The 21,709-nt window shown below is 34.7% G+C and overlaps 1 protein-coding gene across 2 annotated transcripts; it reads right to left on the minus strand.

Annotated features, from left to right (window-relative positions):
• Positions 1-1,914: 1,914 nt before the first annotated feature.
• Positions 1,915-21,377, minus strand: LOC132550964 (DNA repair endonuclease XPF-like). 2 transcript variants are annotated; one of them, XM_060215064.1, is made up of 22 exons: positions 21,289-21,377; positions 19,450-19,546; positions 18,899-18,981; positions 18,343-18,465; positions 17,942-17,999; positions 17,648-17,800; positions 16,307-16,420; positions 15,647-15,795; positions 14,719-14,772; positions 13,975-14,044; positions 13,740-13,803; positions 12,919-13,079; positions 12,474-12,560; positions 11,300-11,428; positions 8,839-9,036; positions 7,759-7,896; positions 6,728-6,859; positions 5,055-5,141; positions 4,493-4,666; positions 3,603-3,743; positions 3,293-3,388; positions 1,915-3,121 (listed from the first exon to the last, which is right to left on the minus strand). In XM_060215064.1, the coding sequence occupies exons 1-22, from the start codon at positions 21,366-21,368 to the stop codon at positions 2,876-2,878; spliced, it is 2,634 nt and encodes an 877-aa protein (XP_060071047.1). In that variant the 5' UTR covers positions 21,369-21,377; the 3' UTR covers positions 1,915-2,875. The 2 variants fall into 2 exon arrangements, with proteins under 2 accessions (XP_060071047.1, XP_060071048.1); XM_060215065.1 differs by lacking the exon at positions 14,719-14,772.
• Between the last annotated feature and the right edge of the window lie 332 nt (positions 21,378-21,709).

Consider the following 21,709-nt stretch of genomic DNA (forward strand, 5'->3'; position numbering starts at 1 on the left):
CATTTTGAATGGTACAAGACCAACATATGATATTCAAAGCGCTTGGTTTGTTTTCAATCTAATTAAAATTAGGCTTGCAATTCCACTCTGCTAAAGGTGTTTCCTTCAAACTTTACTCAAAAGTGTAACAATATCATGACAATACTACTGAGATGTTTTAAACAAAGATGCGAATGTCCACGGGAGTGGTTTCATGTCTTACATTTCCTGTTTATATGGGATACATACATAGTCTAAATTTAGCATATGTTTGTATGCAATGACTTACTTAAGCAACAGTAACCATGGAAATGCACAATGTTGTTCAGCAGTCCCATCTACTGTTGATATCTTCAATAATGTTATACACTTTTTCAGAAACCAATCTTAATGCAATGTTGGATGTTGAAAAAGCAGCATATTTATCCGACAACAAAAATGTATTGAAATATAGGAATTAAACATCAACTTTCTTATCAAATAACATTAAGAAAGCACAAAATCTGATGATGTTATAACAATAAATTCTACTTAATTCCAAATAAGTTGAGGGAAAGGAATATCCAAACAGAGTACATGTAAAACAATCTGCAATGAAGAAAGAAGTACATCCATTCACAAGCTTAAAATGTTATTTTTGTATGCTGGACCTAATCTATTACAAGACAAAACTTAAATACTATCCTCCAAAATTGGGAAAAGCTTGGTTTAGTACCTAAAAATAGAAGAGGTAAATAGGACCAAAAATGTTTCAAGCTTGTTCTTTACACCTTGAATTTGGAAATGGAATTTGGAAATGAAATATGGACGACTGGGCTAACGTCTATATATGGGCTATATATAACACAGATAGCTCAGATGTAAGTATCATGGGAATGTGCATTTCATTCCATACATCTTCTTTGCATAAACTAATTCTAGTGGCATATTTCGTTGTGTTTAATTAATCATATGTGGACAACGATTACTGGCCAAAACCATTACCTCAGGTGATTGGGATGCAGCTAATGTGGTTTGGAAGTCAGGTAATGTAAAAAGTTAGCCAATAGGGCAGTGACCATGTTTACAAAACACATCCAGGTGTGACTATGGCCCTAAAGACATAAATCCACAAATTGTGTCCTCCTTACCTGTGATTTTTTGCTGGTGGTCCTCAAAATGAAGTGATATTAAGCATTTGGAAATAATTGACATTATCAGGTGTGGGATAACAGAGAATCTAAAGGGATAAAATCTGTGGTTCCAGAAAATGTGATATTAACTGGAAAGTGACATTTACTGATGTGACATTAATTGGTGTCCCCTGTATATGCTAGTACAAATGACAGAGAATGGAGGGACTAAAATGTATTGGAGGCATATTCCATATTTAGATGTGGTGATTTTGAATTATGTCATCATTAGTCATATATTTTTAGATTGACTCAGGCGATGAATTAAAATAGGTGCTCCAGATATGTGACAATAACAGGACATAGTCCTGCAGATATTTAGATTTCATTAAAGAGGTAAGGTCAAAGGGTCAGGAGGAGGAGCTGAATTCATCATTTGATATACCTGGTAAATGGTTTCACTAAATTTTCTACATACTTCTATCCTCAATTCACATATGAACTCTGGCACCATTTTAACAGCTTTAAAGATTTGTGTCACTTCTTTTTAATCTTCAAAAGGAGTGTCTCAGCCTGTGATTGGTCAGGTTTTTTTCTCTTGGAACCAATCAGATTACTCTGCTTGTGCCTTCAATGTTGCCATGACATGTTCCTGGGGTACAGAGAGTAGTAGTAACCCCTGGAGTATCGAGGATGACATGCATCAAGATTGGGGTATAGACTGAACCTTGAACGAAATTACCTTGATCAACGTAGTAAATTCTTGCTTCATGAAAGTGATCGTATTCAAAACATGTAAACATCAAAACTCTTAAAACCAAAAGAAAATGTCATTTATCTTTAATTTCATTGAAAAATAAATTAGGTTTAAGCAATAACATCATATTATTGCTTGTAAATAAATAGATATTTTACAGCATCATAAATCAATGCTGGCAATTTCAGGAAATAAAAGCCGAGATTCAAACTAAAACTTCTAATAATTGAATTTGAATACATGTGCTTCTTAAGTCTTACCACCTTACTTTTCTTAACAATCAAATAGCTTACATTGTATGTTCAGATTGATTCTTTTTTGATAAATAAAAAAAATGAGTTTTTTAAAACTGAGGCACACATAAGTTTCGAAATTGTTGTTCAAAGTAAGTATAACAGACCAGGACTATACAAAAACCTGATTTTCTATACATAGCTCAGAGAGAACTGTTGGGAATATGGTGCTGCTTGGAATTCATATCAACAAAGTTTGATCCTCGGATAAAATGAAATATGTTTGGACCTACTAATAATGTGAAACATAACTTTATGCTCTATCACCAGTCCATTTTTTCTCAAACAATTTCACATACACATTTGATACATTCATACACATAGATGAAAGTACTCTGGAGGATCATGTGATTTTAAACATTCTGAATGTGCTATAAATCCTGTGGCAGAAGCTGAATAATAAATACATGTTAATTAATGATTAGTGAATTAACATCACATGTAAACTAGTTTGAATCTCGGCTAATGATCACAGACAAAATATGATTGGCCTCTGTATTTAAAAGCAAAAACTCTTGTGTAGTATTTAATTCACTCAAATGTATTACCAAAATATACTGCATCATTACTCTATGGTAATTTAACTTCTCAATTCTGAGTATCACAAGTTTTTTTTGCTAGATAGATACAGCATACTGAAATAAGGATGGATTCTGTATCTAATGTTGAATGGTCACATACGTACATAATACGATGATTTTTCTAATACATACAATATCAATAATTTAAGTGCATCACTTTTTCCGTTTAAATCCTCTTCTGAAGTCTGATTTTGATGGCTTATTCAGTTTTTCTGAAATTTCTCCTTTCTTATGCTCAGAATGGAGGAACATGTATAGAGTTTTTGCATTTGATGAATTTCCCATGATTTCAGTGAGATTTTCTTCTGACAGGGTAGATAACTCTGCAAGGTTGTGAACTTTTTTCATAATGAGACGATAGTTCTTAACATTTACCCCAGGCATTCTCAGCAGGAAATCCTGTGAAACAGACAAAATAGATCAAATACTTTCATCAAGTACCCAGTTATCAAGAAAGCAAATTATGACCATATTCACTACTCTTCAATATCCAATGACATTTGTGATATGGCATGAGTTTTGTTGGCTTCTTATTACACCAATAGATATTAATGAGGTTTTGGATCTTACCTGAGGGGCATGACTGTATAGATCAGACCACTCCTCTCCATCCTCTGTAGACCCAATAGCCATTGCAGTGACAGCATCAGGTTGAGGACGTCCCATCTATTTACAAATTTTAATGTGATATCCCGGTATTGAAAATAGTCATTAATACTAAATCTTCTTTTCTTTTTTTAAACAAAACATAAAAATACATTTCCACTAGTTTTAAGTCTTTTTTGTTTATTTGTTTAATATTTTTTCAAGAAACCTGCTTTTAAAAAATTGATCAGAATTATGAATGTCAGCTAGGACGGAATTCAGTATGAATTTGTACCTTTAACTCTTCAAAGATCTCCGCTGTTGCATACGGACTTTGGCACCATAGGATACGAAGTTTAGAGAAATGGAGAGTCAACAAGGCCAGGCGAGAGATAGTGTCTTGTATGGAAACATCATTTGAGAGCTGGTATTTTCCCTGTAAAAGATTTTATTATAGCTTCTAAGACATTTCGTCTGTTGTAATCTATACAAACCCATGAAACTTAGCTCATCAATCACCCTGAATAAAATGGTATCCAAATGAGGGACCTAGGAACCAAGGAACCATCATTCAAGACATGACAGCCTTTATTCATCTACTTTATTTCAAGGCATTTGTAACTCTTGAAGAAAATAACAAGAATTTCATGTATCTTACTTCTTATGTTTTGCTTTGAAAGTCATTGACTACATTACTCACTCTAGTAAAACCATTCTCTCATTAGCATCACAAAATCTTACTTAAAATGGATTCTAAACTGACTTGCAGTATAATAAGAAACCTGACCAAACTGGCGACAAAACATTAGATTTATGCAGGGTTATGTTAAACAGTAAATATTGATGGGTGATATTGTTAGTAATGGGATTTTGAAACTGTAATAAAAGTTTTAAGACTGACAAGAAAGAAACCACACATATTTAATTTTAATGTATCAATGCTTCAACAAGCCCAGTGCACCAACATTAAATCCCAGACTCAAAGCCAGGAGAAGGGAGATAATTCAACAGTATTTGTTGGGAGGCTAACTATAGAATTTATAATTAGGGGGGAAGGGGCAAACACTATAGGAATTTAAATAGCATTTGTAGGTAACTTCAGAGTTCAACAGTAGATACAGTATTATCAGGTGACCTGTGCATTTCTGATACAACATAGCCTTCACTGTAAATGAATATCCTCACCTGAAGAGAGAAGGACTTATTGGTGTCAAACTCGATCAGAAGCACAGGTCTCTTGTAATGTCGAGACATTGAAACACACTGGTTGAACAGTCGGCCAGAATTCAATGAGCCGATAAGATCGCTGACACTCTTACGCTCCACACAAATATCTGGTGTTAAAATGTAGTCACCAACCTGAAAACATACGTAATCAATACTTATCAAAGCTTGTAAACTGGCATTCCTCCAACATTTCTGTTAATGTTTATCTAAATTCTGGATACCATATGAACACACCATTGGTTATTAATTGCACCAAATAATTTCAAGAAAATCTAACTACTGAGACAAACGAATGGACTAAACTCCTTGTCTTTTTTATTGCTGGGCACACAAAATCTTTAGAAATATGTCTAAACCAGATCCAAATGTTATTTGGTGTTTTTGCAAATATAAGTTTTCCATCTTGAAAATTGAAGTTTTTGACCACATGGAAAATTACTTAAAAACAAAAGAATGCATTAATACAAAAATTTGAAACCTGGAGCATTCAACAAGTGTCAAAATAACCAGTATTAGTTACCTCTATTGTAACAGGTTCAATGTCTATCCCTCGTCTGTGGATTAAGGATGGCAACTCACTTCGGAATTCTCTCATGTCTACAATTATCTGTCAAAATATTTCAATAATCTTATAGAAAGAAACTGGCATAATATTTCTACACTAGAATTAGGAAATACATGTAGTTAAGGTTGTCAATCTTATCAGTTTTAAAGCACTGTGTGGCAAAAAAATGATATTGTTTTACCTGGCTCTGAAGCATTTTATTTTTTATTTTAAAACACACACACGACCCAGCTTGCCATTGTTAGTGTTACCAGAACATGTAAGGCACAGGGACTTACCACGTATGTTTAGGTATTGTATTAAACATGCAATATGTCCAGGTGGTGACAAAATAAACTCAACATAGGGAGATTGGTTTTTATCAGGACAATGATCAGTGTTGCCTGACATGGCTTTTATAGTCATTCATTAATCAACAATCAAAATAGTAGCTGAATGAAGGAAACCCTAAACCTAAAACTGAAAAAACTCTGCCCATATTGAATCATGTGACTGGTTTTGAGAAAAACAAGATAACAAACTGGAAAGGAAGTGCAATTGATGATGTCTTTTTGTACAAGTCTGCTTACAAATAAACTGCAGACTATTGAAATAAATAAAATGTGGAGCAATATATTTACATATGATCATTAATTAGTGACCTGAGACATAATTCCCCAACATGCATGGGACATGAATATTTGCTGGTTTAGGGAGGGCTGGGTTTGTAGAAGTGAAATAAGTTGATCGGTTCAGACTAATAATTGAACTGATTCCATTCTGTACATTACACTACCCATTCGGCACCTAACTGCACATGTCCAACTGAATACAGAGAAAAAATAATATAGAGTGAAAATTTTTGTGAAAAAAAGTGATTCTTGTATTCTAAATGTGACTTTAGACGAAAAGAAACCTGCGCATTGCACGTCAATCTCGATAGTAATGTAAGGTTGGTCAAATTGTCCACAAATGTTACTCACCAATATATTTGATGAATTTGAGTTTTGTTGATAGTATAAAAACTCTTCTAAAACAACACTTGACTAATATTTCTATTCTGTATGTGTTAAACCAACATAAATCAATCACTCACAATTTAGATGCGAAACTGCAGCTTTCTAACTCTGTATCAGTACCCATTTTCACTTTAACTGTAGCTATTTCTTGCTTTGGTTCAATCTGTCACTGGAGATAAATTATGCTTACTATAATCCTCCCAATCAGGGTATGTATTGTACATAAAGCCAACGTGTGACAGGTTTACACGCTGGGGGCGGAAAGGTTACAACTGTCACCACAGATGTTCATTTCCTGTTCTGCTGGTTAGAACTCTGGTAAGGACTGATTTCAGAAGTGAGCTTCGGTATATTTCAATCATTTCGAACACAAAATCACATTTTCGTATTTGGAACTGAAAGGGATCAGTATTGGAAACGTTTTTATTACTATAATAAAAAGGATGTCATTTGGTACATCGCCACTCGCTTGATTTCAAGAGGTGATTGGTTTTGAGAAGGATACGAGTGAAGAAGTTGCACCATAGATATGGTAGAGCTGCTGAGGATGTGTTTGCATATGAAGTTTGATGGCTGTGAGACTAGAAATGTCTGACGAATGTTTAAAGTAAACAAAACAAATCAACCAACCTTCTGTTGCACAGGTGATGGTTTAGCTCCACCTTTTCGTGTGTTGACAGTTGCATTAGCAGGAGTTGTGTCCCTTGATAAATTAGGATCATCCTCCAATTTCCCATCTTGTTCCTCTGGTATAACCATGGTCTTGCAATGAAAATATTGTGAATGTTTCAGATCTTCAAAGATATTCCATTCTATTAAATGGAACAGATCAGAGATTATTTCACCATTTGATTTCAGTAACTGAACTGTAAGTTACTGATAAAACTTCCATCAAAGGTTCCATCTGTTAGCTGGGTATATCACCCCATGAACATCCGGGGTAATTTTGAGAGGGCTTTCCTTTTAGTGACTCGAGGTTACTTCATTGATCAACAAATAGGAGGACTGTAAATGCCATCCAGGTCAATTACAATAAAGTGTCTTGGCCAAGGACACAATATCAATACAGATCAGTTCATTTCTCCATGTTTTAAGGAACATGTCTACTAGCCTACTTCTATTCAAAATCACCTTATTAATACATATGTTCCTCTCTTTAAGATAGAAAGATAGAGGCGGTTATAAATTACTTTCAATTGATGACACCTTGTAATGTGACAGAAAACACTCCTAATCTACAGACAACTACACAACCAGCTAATCACCGACACAATGGGTGACTAAGTATCAATCATACAGTAAGTTTTACTCGCTTGCACTGAAGACTAAATGAATCTTACAGTTAATTACGTTTTGACGAAAGTGTTGACAACCAGGTAAGAGTTCAGACTAGAAACCACCAAGTTATGAAAATATTGTTCATTAGAATAAGATCTATGTGGATCTGGACAGAAATGTTCTGAAACCAATTCGAACTCAACAGATTGACTGGAGTGGCTACTGGCATAAAAACATTGACACAATAAATCAAAGGGATATTAGCATAAAACTGAGCATGACTATTTCCAGACATAGAGACAACTTTTACTCCAATGTCCGACAACATTGACAAGTATATGCGTGGAGACCAGTTCTTACTATGACTCACTGTCAGTACTCACTGCTTTCTCCTTGATGAGGAATTCAAAAGCCTCTTTCTCCTTCCTCAGTGTGGTGAGGTAGCGTTGCTCCTCAACAGACCCTGTATACATTAAGAAGTACACACGTAAAGGAACTCCTGGCTGGCTCGCTCTGAACACCTGTACATCAGTATATTGCATAAAACATTACTGCATATCAGATAAAGAATTGTTCACTCAAATATAAGGTTATTTTTACATAACAGGTAACTTTTTATGACCTGGACACTCAATAATGATAGCCTTTCAGGATTTATTACAATGGTCTCACTAAACATGTAATTTTCAACAAGATCATTCTATTACACTCAAATCATCAATATTCATGAGTTCATTTTGCTGATTTCATGAGTACTCTATACAAATTCAAATGTCAAAGAACTATTACAAGAGATCCCAAAGGGATCTTGATGGCCAACATTATAAAATCTTTATTTGCTCTTTAAAAAGGATCTTTTTCCTTCTTTTTTATTCTCTGCTTTTGTTCTTAATAACAAGAAATTTGAACACTCCTTTGCAGAAATAGCAATGATAATCTTTAACTGAAAAATTCAAGATGGTCGCTTGGACCCATTTTTTTTTTTTTTTTGTGATCAGACCCAAAATCGAACAGGAGCCACCAGGGACCAAGGGAGCCATACACTTGAAATTTGAGAAACTTCTATGCAGTAATTTTCTAGAAATAGCGAAAACAAACTTTCAAAGTCAAAATCCAAGTTGGTCACCTGTCAGTCATTTTGTTTTTCTGATCCCAAAATTACATGGCCAAAATTAGGGGCTTATAGGAACCAAGTGAAATTTGCGCAAGATCCACCCAGTACTATTCAAGAGAGAGCAATAACAAACATTGTTTACAGACAGATGACAAACCATAAACCTTTTTGAATAGCCCACAATAAAAATTTAGTGTAAGTTGCTTTAATGAGCTATATTTATACATAAAATCAAGTGTCTACGAGACAGTGATTTTCTGAAAAACAATGAAAACTGAACCCCACATAAATATATGATTCTACATTATTAGATTTGTCTTTAAAACAAGTTTCCCTTTCATTCCCATACCTCAAGCTCTCGTACAAACTGCATGTCTGCATCATAGAGGATGACATATCTGGGCTGGATCTCTTGTAAGGTCCGAGTGAGCCCTTTGTGGTCTGAGCCACCATGGAGGGGATGTATCACTGTAACTGGTTCCTTAATCAGACCGAAGTATGCATCCTGAGAGGTACAGGCAGCACCAGAAGGCTTGTTGTTGTCATCCTAAAAGATAGACATCAAGGTTGCTTGACTAAAGAAGAGGAGAAATCAACTGCATCAAAATATCTGAAATTCACTTTGATGTTTTTTCTTTTTTTTTTTCATTAATTCTGAAACCTAAACAGTACAAATGTTGGTTGGTCATAGGTTTAACATTGTCTTTCCCAGAAGAAATCCGATTTCAGCAGACATGAGGGGCTGGCCTGTATCCTCCATCTCTATTTGAGACTCAGAATCTGTCCATTTTGTATGATGCCAGAGTCTATCTAAGCAGTGGCCATCAGTCTGGTCTATCTAAGCAGTGGTCATCAGTCTGGTCTATCTAAGCAGTGGTCATCAGTCTGGTCTATCTAAGTAGTGGTCATCAGTCTGGTCTATCTAAGAAGTGGTCATCAGTCTGGTCTATCTAAGTAGTGGTCATCAGTCTGGTCTATCTAAGCATCAGTCTGGTCTATCTAAGCAGTGGTCATCAGTCTGGTCTATCTAAGTAGTGGTCATCAGTCTGGTCTATCTAAGTAGTGGTCATCAGTCTGGTCTATCTAAGTAGTGGTCATCAGTCTGGTCTATCTAAGCATCAGTCTGGTCTATCTAAGCAGTGGTCATCAGTCTGGTCTATCTAAGCAGTGGTCATCAGTCTGGTCTATCTAAGTAGTGGTCATCAGTCTGGTCTATCTAAGTAGTGGTCATCAGTCTGGTCTATCTAAGAAGTGGTCATCAGTCTGGTCTATCTAAGCAGTGGTCATCAGTCTGGTCTAAGTAGTGGTCATCAGTCTGGTCTATCTAAGCAGTGGTCATCAGTCTGGTCTATCTAAGCAGTGGTCATCAGTCTGGTCTATCTAAGCAGTGGTCATCAGTCTGGTCTATCTAAGCAGTGGTCATCAGTCTGGTCTATCTAAGCAGTGGTCATCAGTCTGGTCTATCTAAGCAGTGGTCATCAGTCTGGTCTATCTAAGCAGTGGTCATCAGTCTGGTCTATCTAAGTAGTGGTCATCAGTCTGGTCTATCTAAGCATCAGTCTGGTCTATCTAAGCAGTGGTCATCAGTCTGGTCTATCTAAGCAGTGGTCATCAGTCTGGTCTATCTAAGCAGTGGTCATCAGTCTGGTCTATCTAAGCAGTGGTCATCAGTCTGGTATCTAAGTAGTGGTCATCATCTAAGCAGTGGTCATCAGTCTATCTCAGTGGTCAGTCTGGTCTATCTAAAGCAGTGGTCATCAGTCTGGTCTATCTAAGTAGTGGTCATCAGTCTGGTCTATCTAAGCAGTGGTCATCAGTCTGGTCTAGTAGTCAGTCTGGTCTTTCTAAGCAGGGGTCATCAGTCTGGTCTATCTAGTGGTCATCAGCAGTGGTCTAGTCTGGTCATAAGCAGTGGTCATCAGTCTGGTCTATCTAAGTAGTGGTCATCAGTCTTGTCTATCTAAGTAGTGGTCTCAGTCTGGTCTATCTAAGCAGTGGTCATCAGTCTGGTCTATCTAAGTAGTGGTCATCAGTCTGGTCTATCTAAGCAGTGGTCATCAGTCTTGTCTATCTAAGCAGTGGTCATATCTGGTCTATCTAAGTCTGGTCATCAGTGTCTATCTAAGCAGTGGTCATCAGTCTGGTCTATCTAAGCAGTGGTCATCAGTCTGGTCTATCTAAGCAGTGGTCATCAGTCTGGTCTATCTAAGCAGTGGTCAATAGTCTGATTCAGTACTGTGAGTACCCTATTTTCTGAGTTATAACCCACAGCTTTTTCCCCTTGGTGGTTCAGCATGCAGCTTATATACCAGTGCGGCTTATACATGAATGAAAAAATATTGGCAGAATGTTAAAAAAAAAAAAAAAAAGAGAGAAATAAAAAATAAAGAGTATCGTCTGGACATCAAGTCTGGACTGTTATATATTTCAGAACTCCCAAGCCAAGCAAGCTTGATAATTGCTATTTAACATTTTTCAATTAAATAAAGGTTTATCTGTGTACAATTCCCTTGCAAAGTCATATCAAATGTTTCACTGATGCCTTTGATAAATTGCCTTCTGTTGTCTGTTTTATCAATGAACTTTGGTTGACAGTTTTCACATTGTAAGCTTATACTCGGGTGCGGGTGAAAATATGGTATTTGTGTACTACATCTTGCCATAGAGAAATTAACTCTGGCTGTCCAATAGGTAATTTTGAACACTAATGCCCCTTTTATTGCTAGCAGTGGTTGAATGAATATTTTGTATTTAATGTACACACTGTGAGGCTTTGCTTTACCCCACATAAACACTAAGTTGTGAATTACCAGATCTACATCCATGTCTTCCTTATGTAGCATCTGTGTGAGTGTAAGGCCAGCATCATTTGAGCTAGACTTCGATTTCTCCTGCTTTTTCCCTTGTACTTTAGCAAATCTATCAAACTTTACTTTCTTCTACAAAACAAATCCATGAAATAAACACTCATATCATGTAAAATTCTATAGCCTGATATAAACAACATAAAAATAAAATGATTTAGATGTTCAGGCAATTATCTTTGTAAAAGAATGTCATATGTAAAATATTCAAAATGTATTTACATGTACAGTGCAACTTCCCCAAACGTATCCCTCTCAAAACATCACCTCTTGAAGCCAAATGAAATGGTGATGTACGAAATGACATCCTCTTAATTATAGTAGTAATAACCTTTCCAATATCAATCCCTCTCAATTTCCGAATACCAACCAATTTTGTGTCCGAAATGATTGAAATATACTGAAAATCACTGAGAACTGGCCTGACATGAACGATCAACAGTTCTAACTCGCAGATCGTGAAATCAACACCTGTGGTGACAGTTGTAATCCTGGTGCCTAATGTGTATGCCTGTCAAGGGTAGGCTTTATATACAATACCTACTCTGATCATGGAGAGTTATAATATACATTATGTTATTTGTAATGACAAATTGAGGCCATGTCACATGCCATTTATTTGGACAAATGCAGTGGAAATGCTGAAAGTGACCAAAATAATTAATGGAATGTACAGGACGTAATTAATTGATATATCTGAGTCAAGACCTTTGCTTCACTTCTACAAACTGAACCCTCCATAAACTGACTAAATATTCATGTCCCATGCATGATCGGTTTGAAGAAGTTCCACTGTATCTACAAACTTGGCAAATGTTACCAAAACATTTTGACTGCCTATATTAAGTATTTACTTCATTAAACCCCTAAATGTTTACAGAATAAAATATAGAGACATCTCTTAAAAATAACTGGTAGTTTAAATACCAACATAGTATATTATGTACCTAAAATAAATTCCAAAAGATATTATAACAGGTTACAAGTTAATTTTGAAATTTTAATTTATACTAATGATGTCTGTTAAAGATCCCTGATCATGAACAAGTTTAAATATACTCTTTATAATCAAGGTCTGTTAGATTAATAATAAGACATTTTTAGGAGAATTTTCACTCACCAACTCATCCTCCAGCTGCTGACCTTTAATGGCCACTGACTTGTTGTATAAACGTACCAGCATGCTCTGCCCTCCCTCACAGAGATACTGAAATACAGAATACTCAAAGGTTTGAACGGATCTCCTGGAAATGTGCTCTTAAATCTGACTGACACAACAAAACTACATTAGACTGACCTTGCTTAAATGACTCATAAAAATGATCACTTGCTTCATGCAATACATCACATGGTCAATACTTTCACCTTATTTCAACCATGCCATACAGAGGCATGGAATTTCTGTATACTGTGATCTTTAAAATGACTTTCTCTTTTAAATGATCTTTAATTTTTCATACCTGTGCAATATTTCAATTAGTGGATTTCTACAATAAGTTCAATACTCTACGAAATATAGCATCTTCCATATGTTTTTGAACAGGCTAAAGCAGGCTATCTGTTACCTCTCTCAGTTGACTACAGGTGCGATCATCTTCAGCTGCAATGAGGACACGGCCAGGGTCCTGATCAGCTGCTCGCTGGTTGTTGTCCTCACGAATCTCCTTCAGAACATCAGTCAAAATCTTCCATTTAGGACAGAGCTCAAAGACAGGCTCTGGATCAGCTTTCAAAATAAATAATTTTGATTTATTTGGAAAGTTAAAAAGTAATTCTTAATCAACATAGCTAACATTTTTCTGGCTAAAATTCATTTTATTCATTCAACCACCTATTAGACTGGTTTTAAAAATTCGGAAAATCACTTCTTTTTCTTAAGATAAATATTTTCATAAATATCCACAAGGCACTTAATATGAGACTTTGAGAAAATTTATCTCTATTACAGTGTATTGGCATTTAACAGCATTTCGATCCAAAAAACTAGCATTTCACCACACTTTCCACATATTGACTCATTTTCAAGACTGTTTTCAGGTTAATGATGATTCCGCATCAAGACTTAAACACTCTAAACATTGGAATAAACAACATTTCAATGACTACATGGTCACCTTCATCAGACAAATAACCAGTGTAAAGTGTACTTGTACTGGCATACGTAGTGTACGAGATGGTAGGGAATCTACCAACTTTACATCATACTACAATCCTATGTACACTTAGATGTGCAAGAGTCATTTGTCTGATGAAGGTGAATGTGTTCCACTGGTATTGTTACAAAAACTTTATTCTGTTGACATTATCAATGTAAAGAAAATAAAGAAAATGTTCTGAAATACTCTAAGCATTACATTGTCCAGAACGGGTTCCTCAAAAATCTTACCTTTGGTTTCTCCGCCTTCTTTCTGTTTTCGATCTGATGGGCCATAAATTCTTTCACGAGCATGCTGTAAACATAAAAAGGAATTCAAAAGTTCTCATTTCCCAATATTAATTCAGTAGAACTAGAACCATCCATCCTAGTTCAAATCTTGACCGGCTCAATATATATCCAAACTGATTTTCAGATGGAAAGAATATTAATGTAATTTTTTTCTAACTCTGAAAATCTCACTTACCATAAAAAGACTATCAGCAGCCTCTAGAAACAGCCATCCTGTGTTTTGACCAAATGTCTTTTCACTGCTTCTGTAGGTGAAAGAAAGTCATTACAATATTCTGAGTATTTCTAAAATATTACAGTAATGTACGTATAATCCGTCTGCTACATTTGGCGAGGTTGTTTGCAACATGGCAAATGGAAAACTTGAGCGAATTGCTCCTCAATGTGGTACTATAACTCTCCTTGAAGAAGAAAAACTACATGTGTTAAAACAATACAGGTAGCTATCTTGATTTCCATTCAGGAAAGGTATTCAGTGTAGCCAATCCTCAGTCATCTAACATCTGATCCTAAACCCTTTAAGGTGACAAGAGATCAAACCTTATACCAGGGTAATCAGTTCTGTTATGTAGCTATCACATCTATATATATTTAGAATATGTTCTTTGTTATATTTAAACATTATTTTGACTACCAGAATCATTAGATCCAAAATTGATTGTGAATTGTTTTAGATACTGAAAACATGTCAATAAATATCAGATTATTTTAGCTTTACTCACAGTGTAAGCAAGTCCATTCTATGGCTAATGTCAGGTTGACCTAACAAAATCAGGTGAGTTGGCAACACTAGATATTCTAATATTGATCCAATGTACATTCAGCCTTTAAGTCAAAGTATTTGAATCCAAACCTAACAGTACACTATTTTTAAAACAAAAACTTAACATGTGTGAAAGAATGTCTTATAATCTTATACCTGACCGAGTTGACCATGCTGTAGAAGGTTACACAATCATACTGGGTCAGATGTCTGTAAAAAAGAAACAAAACCTCCTTAATTTGTATTTTCAATAAAATTCCATTTGATAGAACTTATCACTGAAGAATGCTTGGATACCACATTTAGCACATCCAGTTTTTCGAAAAATCAAAGTTGACCATGGTTCAAATTTTGTGACATTTTTACCTAAGACAAATAAACTTTTGGTAGCTTTTTAATTTTTTTTCTAAACATCTTTGAAATTGTTTGTATGGATACTAAAAATTTTCATATTGGAGTTAACTCATTAAACTACAAGAGGCCCAATGGGCCTCCATCGCTCACCAAGTATTCAATGTTCATCAAAAACAGAATCATTGTTTATCACAAATACATCTACTTTAACACATACACCATTGGCATTCAAAGTGGGTACATCAAATCAATTTTAACCAATTTCCACAACAAAGAGCTTCTAATACTTAACTCTCAACCGTGACAGTTATGACCTTGATTATAGGTAAATGTCATTTTTTTCCTCAAAATTTGTCAGGCTTTGACCTAGAAACATCTTTCCACCAAATATCCTGCTTATCAAACTTTCAGTTTACCAGAAAAAGTCTTTCATAGGTTTTGACAACTTGACCCCTGTAACCTAGAATAAGGGCAAAGGTCATTTTTTCCCCAAAGTTTGTTGGGTTTCTTCTCAGGAACCTATCAGCCAAATACCATGCTTCTGTGCCTTTTGCTTAAACAAAAGAAGTTGTTTCAATGTTTCAACAAATTTGACCCCCGTGACCTTGAATAAGGGTCAAGGGCCAGGTGAGCTAAAAATGGAAGGTGAAGTCATCATACTGTGGTAATACATTAGCAAGTTACCACAGGCCACCTAACCACTAAATGTTACACATGTATATGACATTACCTGAGGATAAGCCGTAGAGTTTTGAGATCAGATACAAGTTGTCTGGTTTTAGGTCCTATCTGATGCCATATGGGATCAAGTTGCATGCGAATGATTGTATCAAAAGCCTTGCCTATAGAATTTTCCACAGTGATCTCATCTGCATCAATCTAGAAAGAGAGTTCAATTGATACAAGCCATATGAACTGCTATACAAAATTTACAGTACACTTCTTTAGGACAAAACTAGTTCAACTTTGCCAGTAGTGTTACTTGATTTAGACAAAAAATAGATAATCATGATTGCAGTTTGTTCTACTGATCAATGACAATGCTTATTAAGGTACCATAGATTATCAAATCATATCAATGTGTGCTTTTAAAACATGTACTTTCTCCCACATTGTCATATAATAAATCAGTCAACGAGTAGTCTATTATGTTATAGGAGAAACGCGTACCTCAAACGTTTTATTTATAACTTGTCAAAATCCTTTTTGAAGTGCATTGTTTAACTTTCAGAAGAAACCTGTGGACCTCCACACTAAATTAATGATATCACAATGATAACACAAAAAACTTTTTGAAAAACATTTTGGTCAACTGGCTTTTAGGAGGGTTTTTAATTCAGTTTTTAAAAAAAAGTTCTTATTTGAAGTACCCCATCAGCATTATACATACAGCTGTTGTGCATCTCTTAAGCTCCTGTATACAGGCATTGATAAGGTCGAGTACTGCTGTCTGACAAGCCAGCATAGCAGATGTCAGCTGGACATGAATCTCCACAACATCTACCTGTAAGATACAGACTGTATTGGTCACATAAGTCACACGATATCAAACGAACACATATACCCTGGTATCTATATGTAAATCATATAATAACAATCTGTCATACCTGTACATCTATATACAGAATCAAATGAGGTAGATACCTACTTAAATCATTTCTGTTGTTTTCAGTATGGTTATACATGTAACCATATCATTTTCATTGCAAAATTAAGATATTACATCAAACAAGTTATATTATGTATCAACCTTGCAATGTACATGGTATCATTTTAGGCAATCAGATATCAAGAAAATAATGACAAGTAAAGTTATAAAGCATTTTAGAACAAAAAAACAAGGGTCACATTCATGTAAGTAGTTGAAACTGTTAGAATGATTGAACCTTCAAGAGAAACTCTAGGCATAGATCAGGACTGAGGCTCGACTGAAGAATATTTAGCACATGCAGTTTGTGAGGTCCAGCTGTATATCTGTCTAAAACTAATTGCCTGAATATTATATTTAGGAATTTCTGTGTAAAGTAAGGTTGGTGAATACACAGATTACCAGAAATGTTATGATATCCAGGACAAGTTAAAATGGAAGATATTTCATTGTTGTTTTGTATTACACAGCAAAATTCCAAAACTGTGCATTTTGAGCTGAACATGTAACATTTCCAAAATTCAGCACAGATGTGTTTATTTATAATGGAATAATTCTCTGCTACCTGAACTGTTTCAACCAGGACAAAGACTTGACATGAATTTGAAACCACAGCTAGTTCTTACAACCAGGACAAAGACTTGACATGAATTTGAAATCATAGTTAGTTCTTAAAATACATATATACAGATTGTGGTGTTGGGAAAATCTGCAGTCCGTAATGAACTTCAGTATTAAGGTGGTCAAGTGGCGTAGTGGTAAAATACTTCCTTTTCACCTTAGCGACCAGAATTTGATTCTCTGATCAGATGTGAAAGGTATGAGGTCACCAGCCCAACAACATAGGTTTTCCCTAGGTACACCATTTTTCTCCCATAGTAAGATCCCTCACACCCTTCTGTCCCTACCTACAATAGTGGTTATCATATGCTGATATCTTGTTCCATAATTTTTGTAAAATAGATAAAGTTTATAACTATAAACTTTAATCTTTAATGCTGAACAGTGTTCAATGCCTGAAAACAAAACATGGAAAACAAAATTAGTAAATTCAAATTGAAAACTCAGTATCTGCATCACTACCTTATGTTTCTCCAAGGAGGTCATCACATTAGCATGGAACCGCGGCCACAGGAACAATTTGCGGACAAACAGGTTCTTCATGATTCTCTCCACATGAGCAAATCCCACAGTAAATGCACAAGCATTGTCGGTGAAAGCCTTAATAAACCCATTCTGTGAATTGCAAAAGAGCCTTTCAATGGATGTTTGACCACAGGTTAATCCAAAAAGGATTGTTACTCGTTACTTTGGTAATTTCATTTCCTATTCAATTATGGTGTATTATGACCATCAAATATGCATAACAATATTTACCTTGTTCTTTTGTCTGAAAAGTCGTAGGATGAATGCCTCTTGTCCAGATTCAATTATTCTGTAAAATGGCACAGATATTTTATACCACTACCATAAATATCAGAATGTACATTAATATCAGCATGGATACCTCATGTCAATACCGTACATACTAGAATGGATATTCTGTAACATAAAACACAATAGATTTTCTCTTAGACACCCATCTAATCCAATTAAATATTAATTTTCAATTGGAATACTTTGTAACCCCAATGAATACTATAGGCCATGATGTTTTCACCCAAGAAATTTTAATCCTCTTATCTTGTCCAGCTGTGCTGCCCAACACTCTTGCAAAGATGATTCTAATTACTTTAACTAAAATTTCAACTTTAAAATTAATATTTCAACTGTCCTACCTGTGAGCTTTATAGACCAAAACTCCAGTGACATGATCCAAGGGCACTCGGTCTGTGAGAAGGTCGACCACCAGGATCCGTGATGTAATGAAAAACACGCCCCCCTTCAGGTACACATTCTGTCTGTGGAAAATGATATCAATTCACGATTTTTTACTTGCTTTTAACAAACATATAAATTAAACCTAAGCAGAAAGATGGAGAACAAAGGTAATATTCTACAATGCATCATCATGAGTATAAAAGCATGTTCTATGGATTTAAAGACACATGACAGACTTGTAATATTGCTTTAATGATCAATTTGAAAGTAAATTTAAATTAGACAAGAAGTTTAGTCTGAGGACAAAATTAATGATCGCTATATATCATTGTAATTAAGGCTATAGATACCATCACCAAAAACTGATCAAAAATTAATATCTAAGATATTTTCCTAGTGAGAACTAGTTCAAATACACAAGAAAACCTCTGAATACACAGTTGATTCAAGCTTGCACATAAAAAACTTTACTACCATATGCCTCATGATCATCATTGAAGAAAAAGTTTGTACCTTTCAGTTGAACTGATTTCATTGGTAATCACTTTCGGTAATGGTTTCACGTTGTCATTTTCTAGTTGTTCAAGGAAATACTCCTGAAAATAAACTCTTGTTTTAATACTTATTATCAATAAAGATACACAACAACTCAGGAAAAAAGTTACATTGAATTATAGTCCAATAACCATCACCAAAATAAAAAGAGAAAATAAAAAACCAAGCTTCAATTCTTGATGATTTGATACTGACAGGTTAAATTAATTTTATATTTTATCATTTATCAAGCATGGTCTAATTAAATTCTTTATTTGCTATACTTGCTTTTATTTTGTCAAAAGTTCCAAAATATTGCTAAAGCTCCTAGCTTTTTTCATACCTTTTGAAAAAATATGGCATGCATTGGCTTTCAAGAAACTTCCAAATTTGAGAATAAATAATCACTTCAGCACTCAGTCTTAAATTTGAAATAATTGTTCGGTAACTCTAACTTAAAGACAACTTGGTGCCCTTACAGTAATTGATCTTTTCCTAGTTTTAACAGAAGTGTCCTACATCGTACTCACTTCCTCTGTTGAAGATGTGCCGATAACAAACACTATGTTTGACTCGTCACAGTAAACTTTAAGGAAATTCAAGAATATCCTATCAACGCCAAGACCCCTGTGTTAAGGAAACAAACGAGAAAGTCAACATTTTAAATCCCTTTGTCAATATAAGTAACATATATCAGTAATAGACATTGTTTACATTTAAAATCACTATATCATTAGTACATACAAGTTATAGTTCATCATTATCAGATCATGACCACTCTGAGGTCAATCTGTTGCTTCTTCTTATATACCAGTTTTTGAGACCCTTAATATTCAGGGACAGTGGATCTTCATTTGTAGTTGCTTCAGCTTATATCAAATGACAAAAAAAATGGAGCATGAACATCTGAAACCAATCAATTTACTTGACTTGTCCCTTCATTTTTGCCATGACATGTTCCAGGGGTGCAGAGAATGACAGTGATTGTAAATCTTTGAGTATTGAGGATGGATTATATTGTTTATTTCAACCTGATGGTTGTGACTTTAAAAATCATTGTCACTAGTACTGATTCTTAAAATCATCCATGTTATGAAATTACTTGATGTTAAGTGCCATATGCATTCATTGTTAAGCATGGCAAATGTCTCATTTTATTAAATATCCAAGATGGCCACCAGCGGCTATTTTGTAGTTTCCATTTGACCTTTGAAAACTGTTTATAAAATACTGAAGAGGTTTTCTTGAAATTAAAAAGGAAAATGTACAACATAGGTCCTTGTTACAATAGATAAGATATTCAAGATGTCATTGTATTGAATAAAACAATGAATTACCAAAAAAAATTCAATTACCAAAAAAAAAAAAAATTCAAGATGGCTGCCAGTCGCCAATTTGGAATTTGACACGATTCATTCATTATAATACCACTACAACTGTCACTTTTACTTATTCCACACACAAAAAAAATATCTATAAAATCAATGATGATACTATGATGTGATTTCTAATTATTACTGTATAGTCTCAACATCAGTTACAGACTGTTATGTATTTTGGAACTGCTATTTTGTCAAAGCCATATCACATGACTTCATATCCTGATAATTTTCGTTGCTGTAACATGTCACTCTTCCAGATAGAATGAAAATTTGTGTTTTAAACCATTCCCCATAAAGTATTAAGAGCATATATTTCATTGGCAAATTTGTGTAGTTTTTCTTAAAACACATTTTTACATGTCAAACTTCCTCTCAGATATGAAGAAATGACATTTCAATTCATCCTCGAATGCCAATGTTTTGCTGTCGTCCATCATGTGAATAAAAATCATCCATGAATAATAGGCCATGCTTGCTTGCAATTTTTTGACTACAAAAGTTCAAACATGCATGCCTTAAAATGATGATTTTTAAAATATCACATTGGATGACTCATTTCTGATTTTATTTTGGCTAGCTAGTTGAAGACCGAGAGATGAAAAAATAACTTTATTTAGATACTTTATGTTATAAAAAAGTTACCAAGAAAACGGATCGCTTGAAAAAAAAGGACTAAAGAATAAAAAAATGAATTTAATCCTCTAGGAAAGGTATACACATCAACGATATCCACCACTTTCGCACCAAAATATTTGATTTTTTTCTTTTTGTCATCACAATCATCGACAATCACATGTCCGATACACATGTCAATCATTAATTCAGGTGAGCGAATTTGAAGTCGAATCCGTGGATATTTTTTCAATACTTGTCTTTCACCGGTCAGTTTTCAAATCAATCTTACAGTATGAAAACATTTCAAGTAATTTATGTATTTGTTTGGTGGTAATTAATCGACAAATCATAGCTGGCAAAAATTATGATTACTTTGCAAGAATTGTCAATCCATCCTCGTGATATCCATCAAGGAATATCTGGTTTTCGTACTCCAAAAGACCCATTCTCATCCGCTTCTAACCTAGTCAGCATTGTTTCATGGAGGCCGCCATTTTCATATGGATTAAAAGAAGATGTAGTCGATAAATTCATAAATAGATTTTGATTACACTTGTCGCACAATGATCTTAATTTCTATATTAAACTTATTCATTTCATCTTACTTAATTGATTTTTTGCTTTAATGTTTTATTGGAATGTGTATCTTGTAAGCATCGAAAACGTTATTGACTACAGATACCTTCTTACGCGGTAAAAACCTCATTCTGTTAACAACATAGGGGAGATTGCACAAACAGTCTGTTACTTGCATGTAAGTATGTTTAGTATTGTTTTTGACATTTAATACCAG

This window comes from Ylistrum balloti, unplaced genomic scaffold (genome assembly GCF_031769215.1).
Source record: "Ylistrum balloti isolate Yb309-2 unplaced genomic scaffold, AGI_CSIRO_Ybal_v1 Utg370160, whole genome shotgun sequence".
In the NCBI taxonomy this organism is placed as follows: domain Eukaryota; kingdom Metazoa; phylum Mollusca; class Bivalvia; order Pectinida; family Pectinidae; genus Ylistrum; species Ylistrum balloti.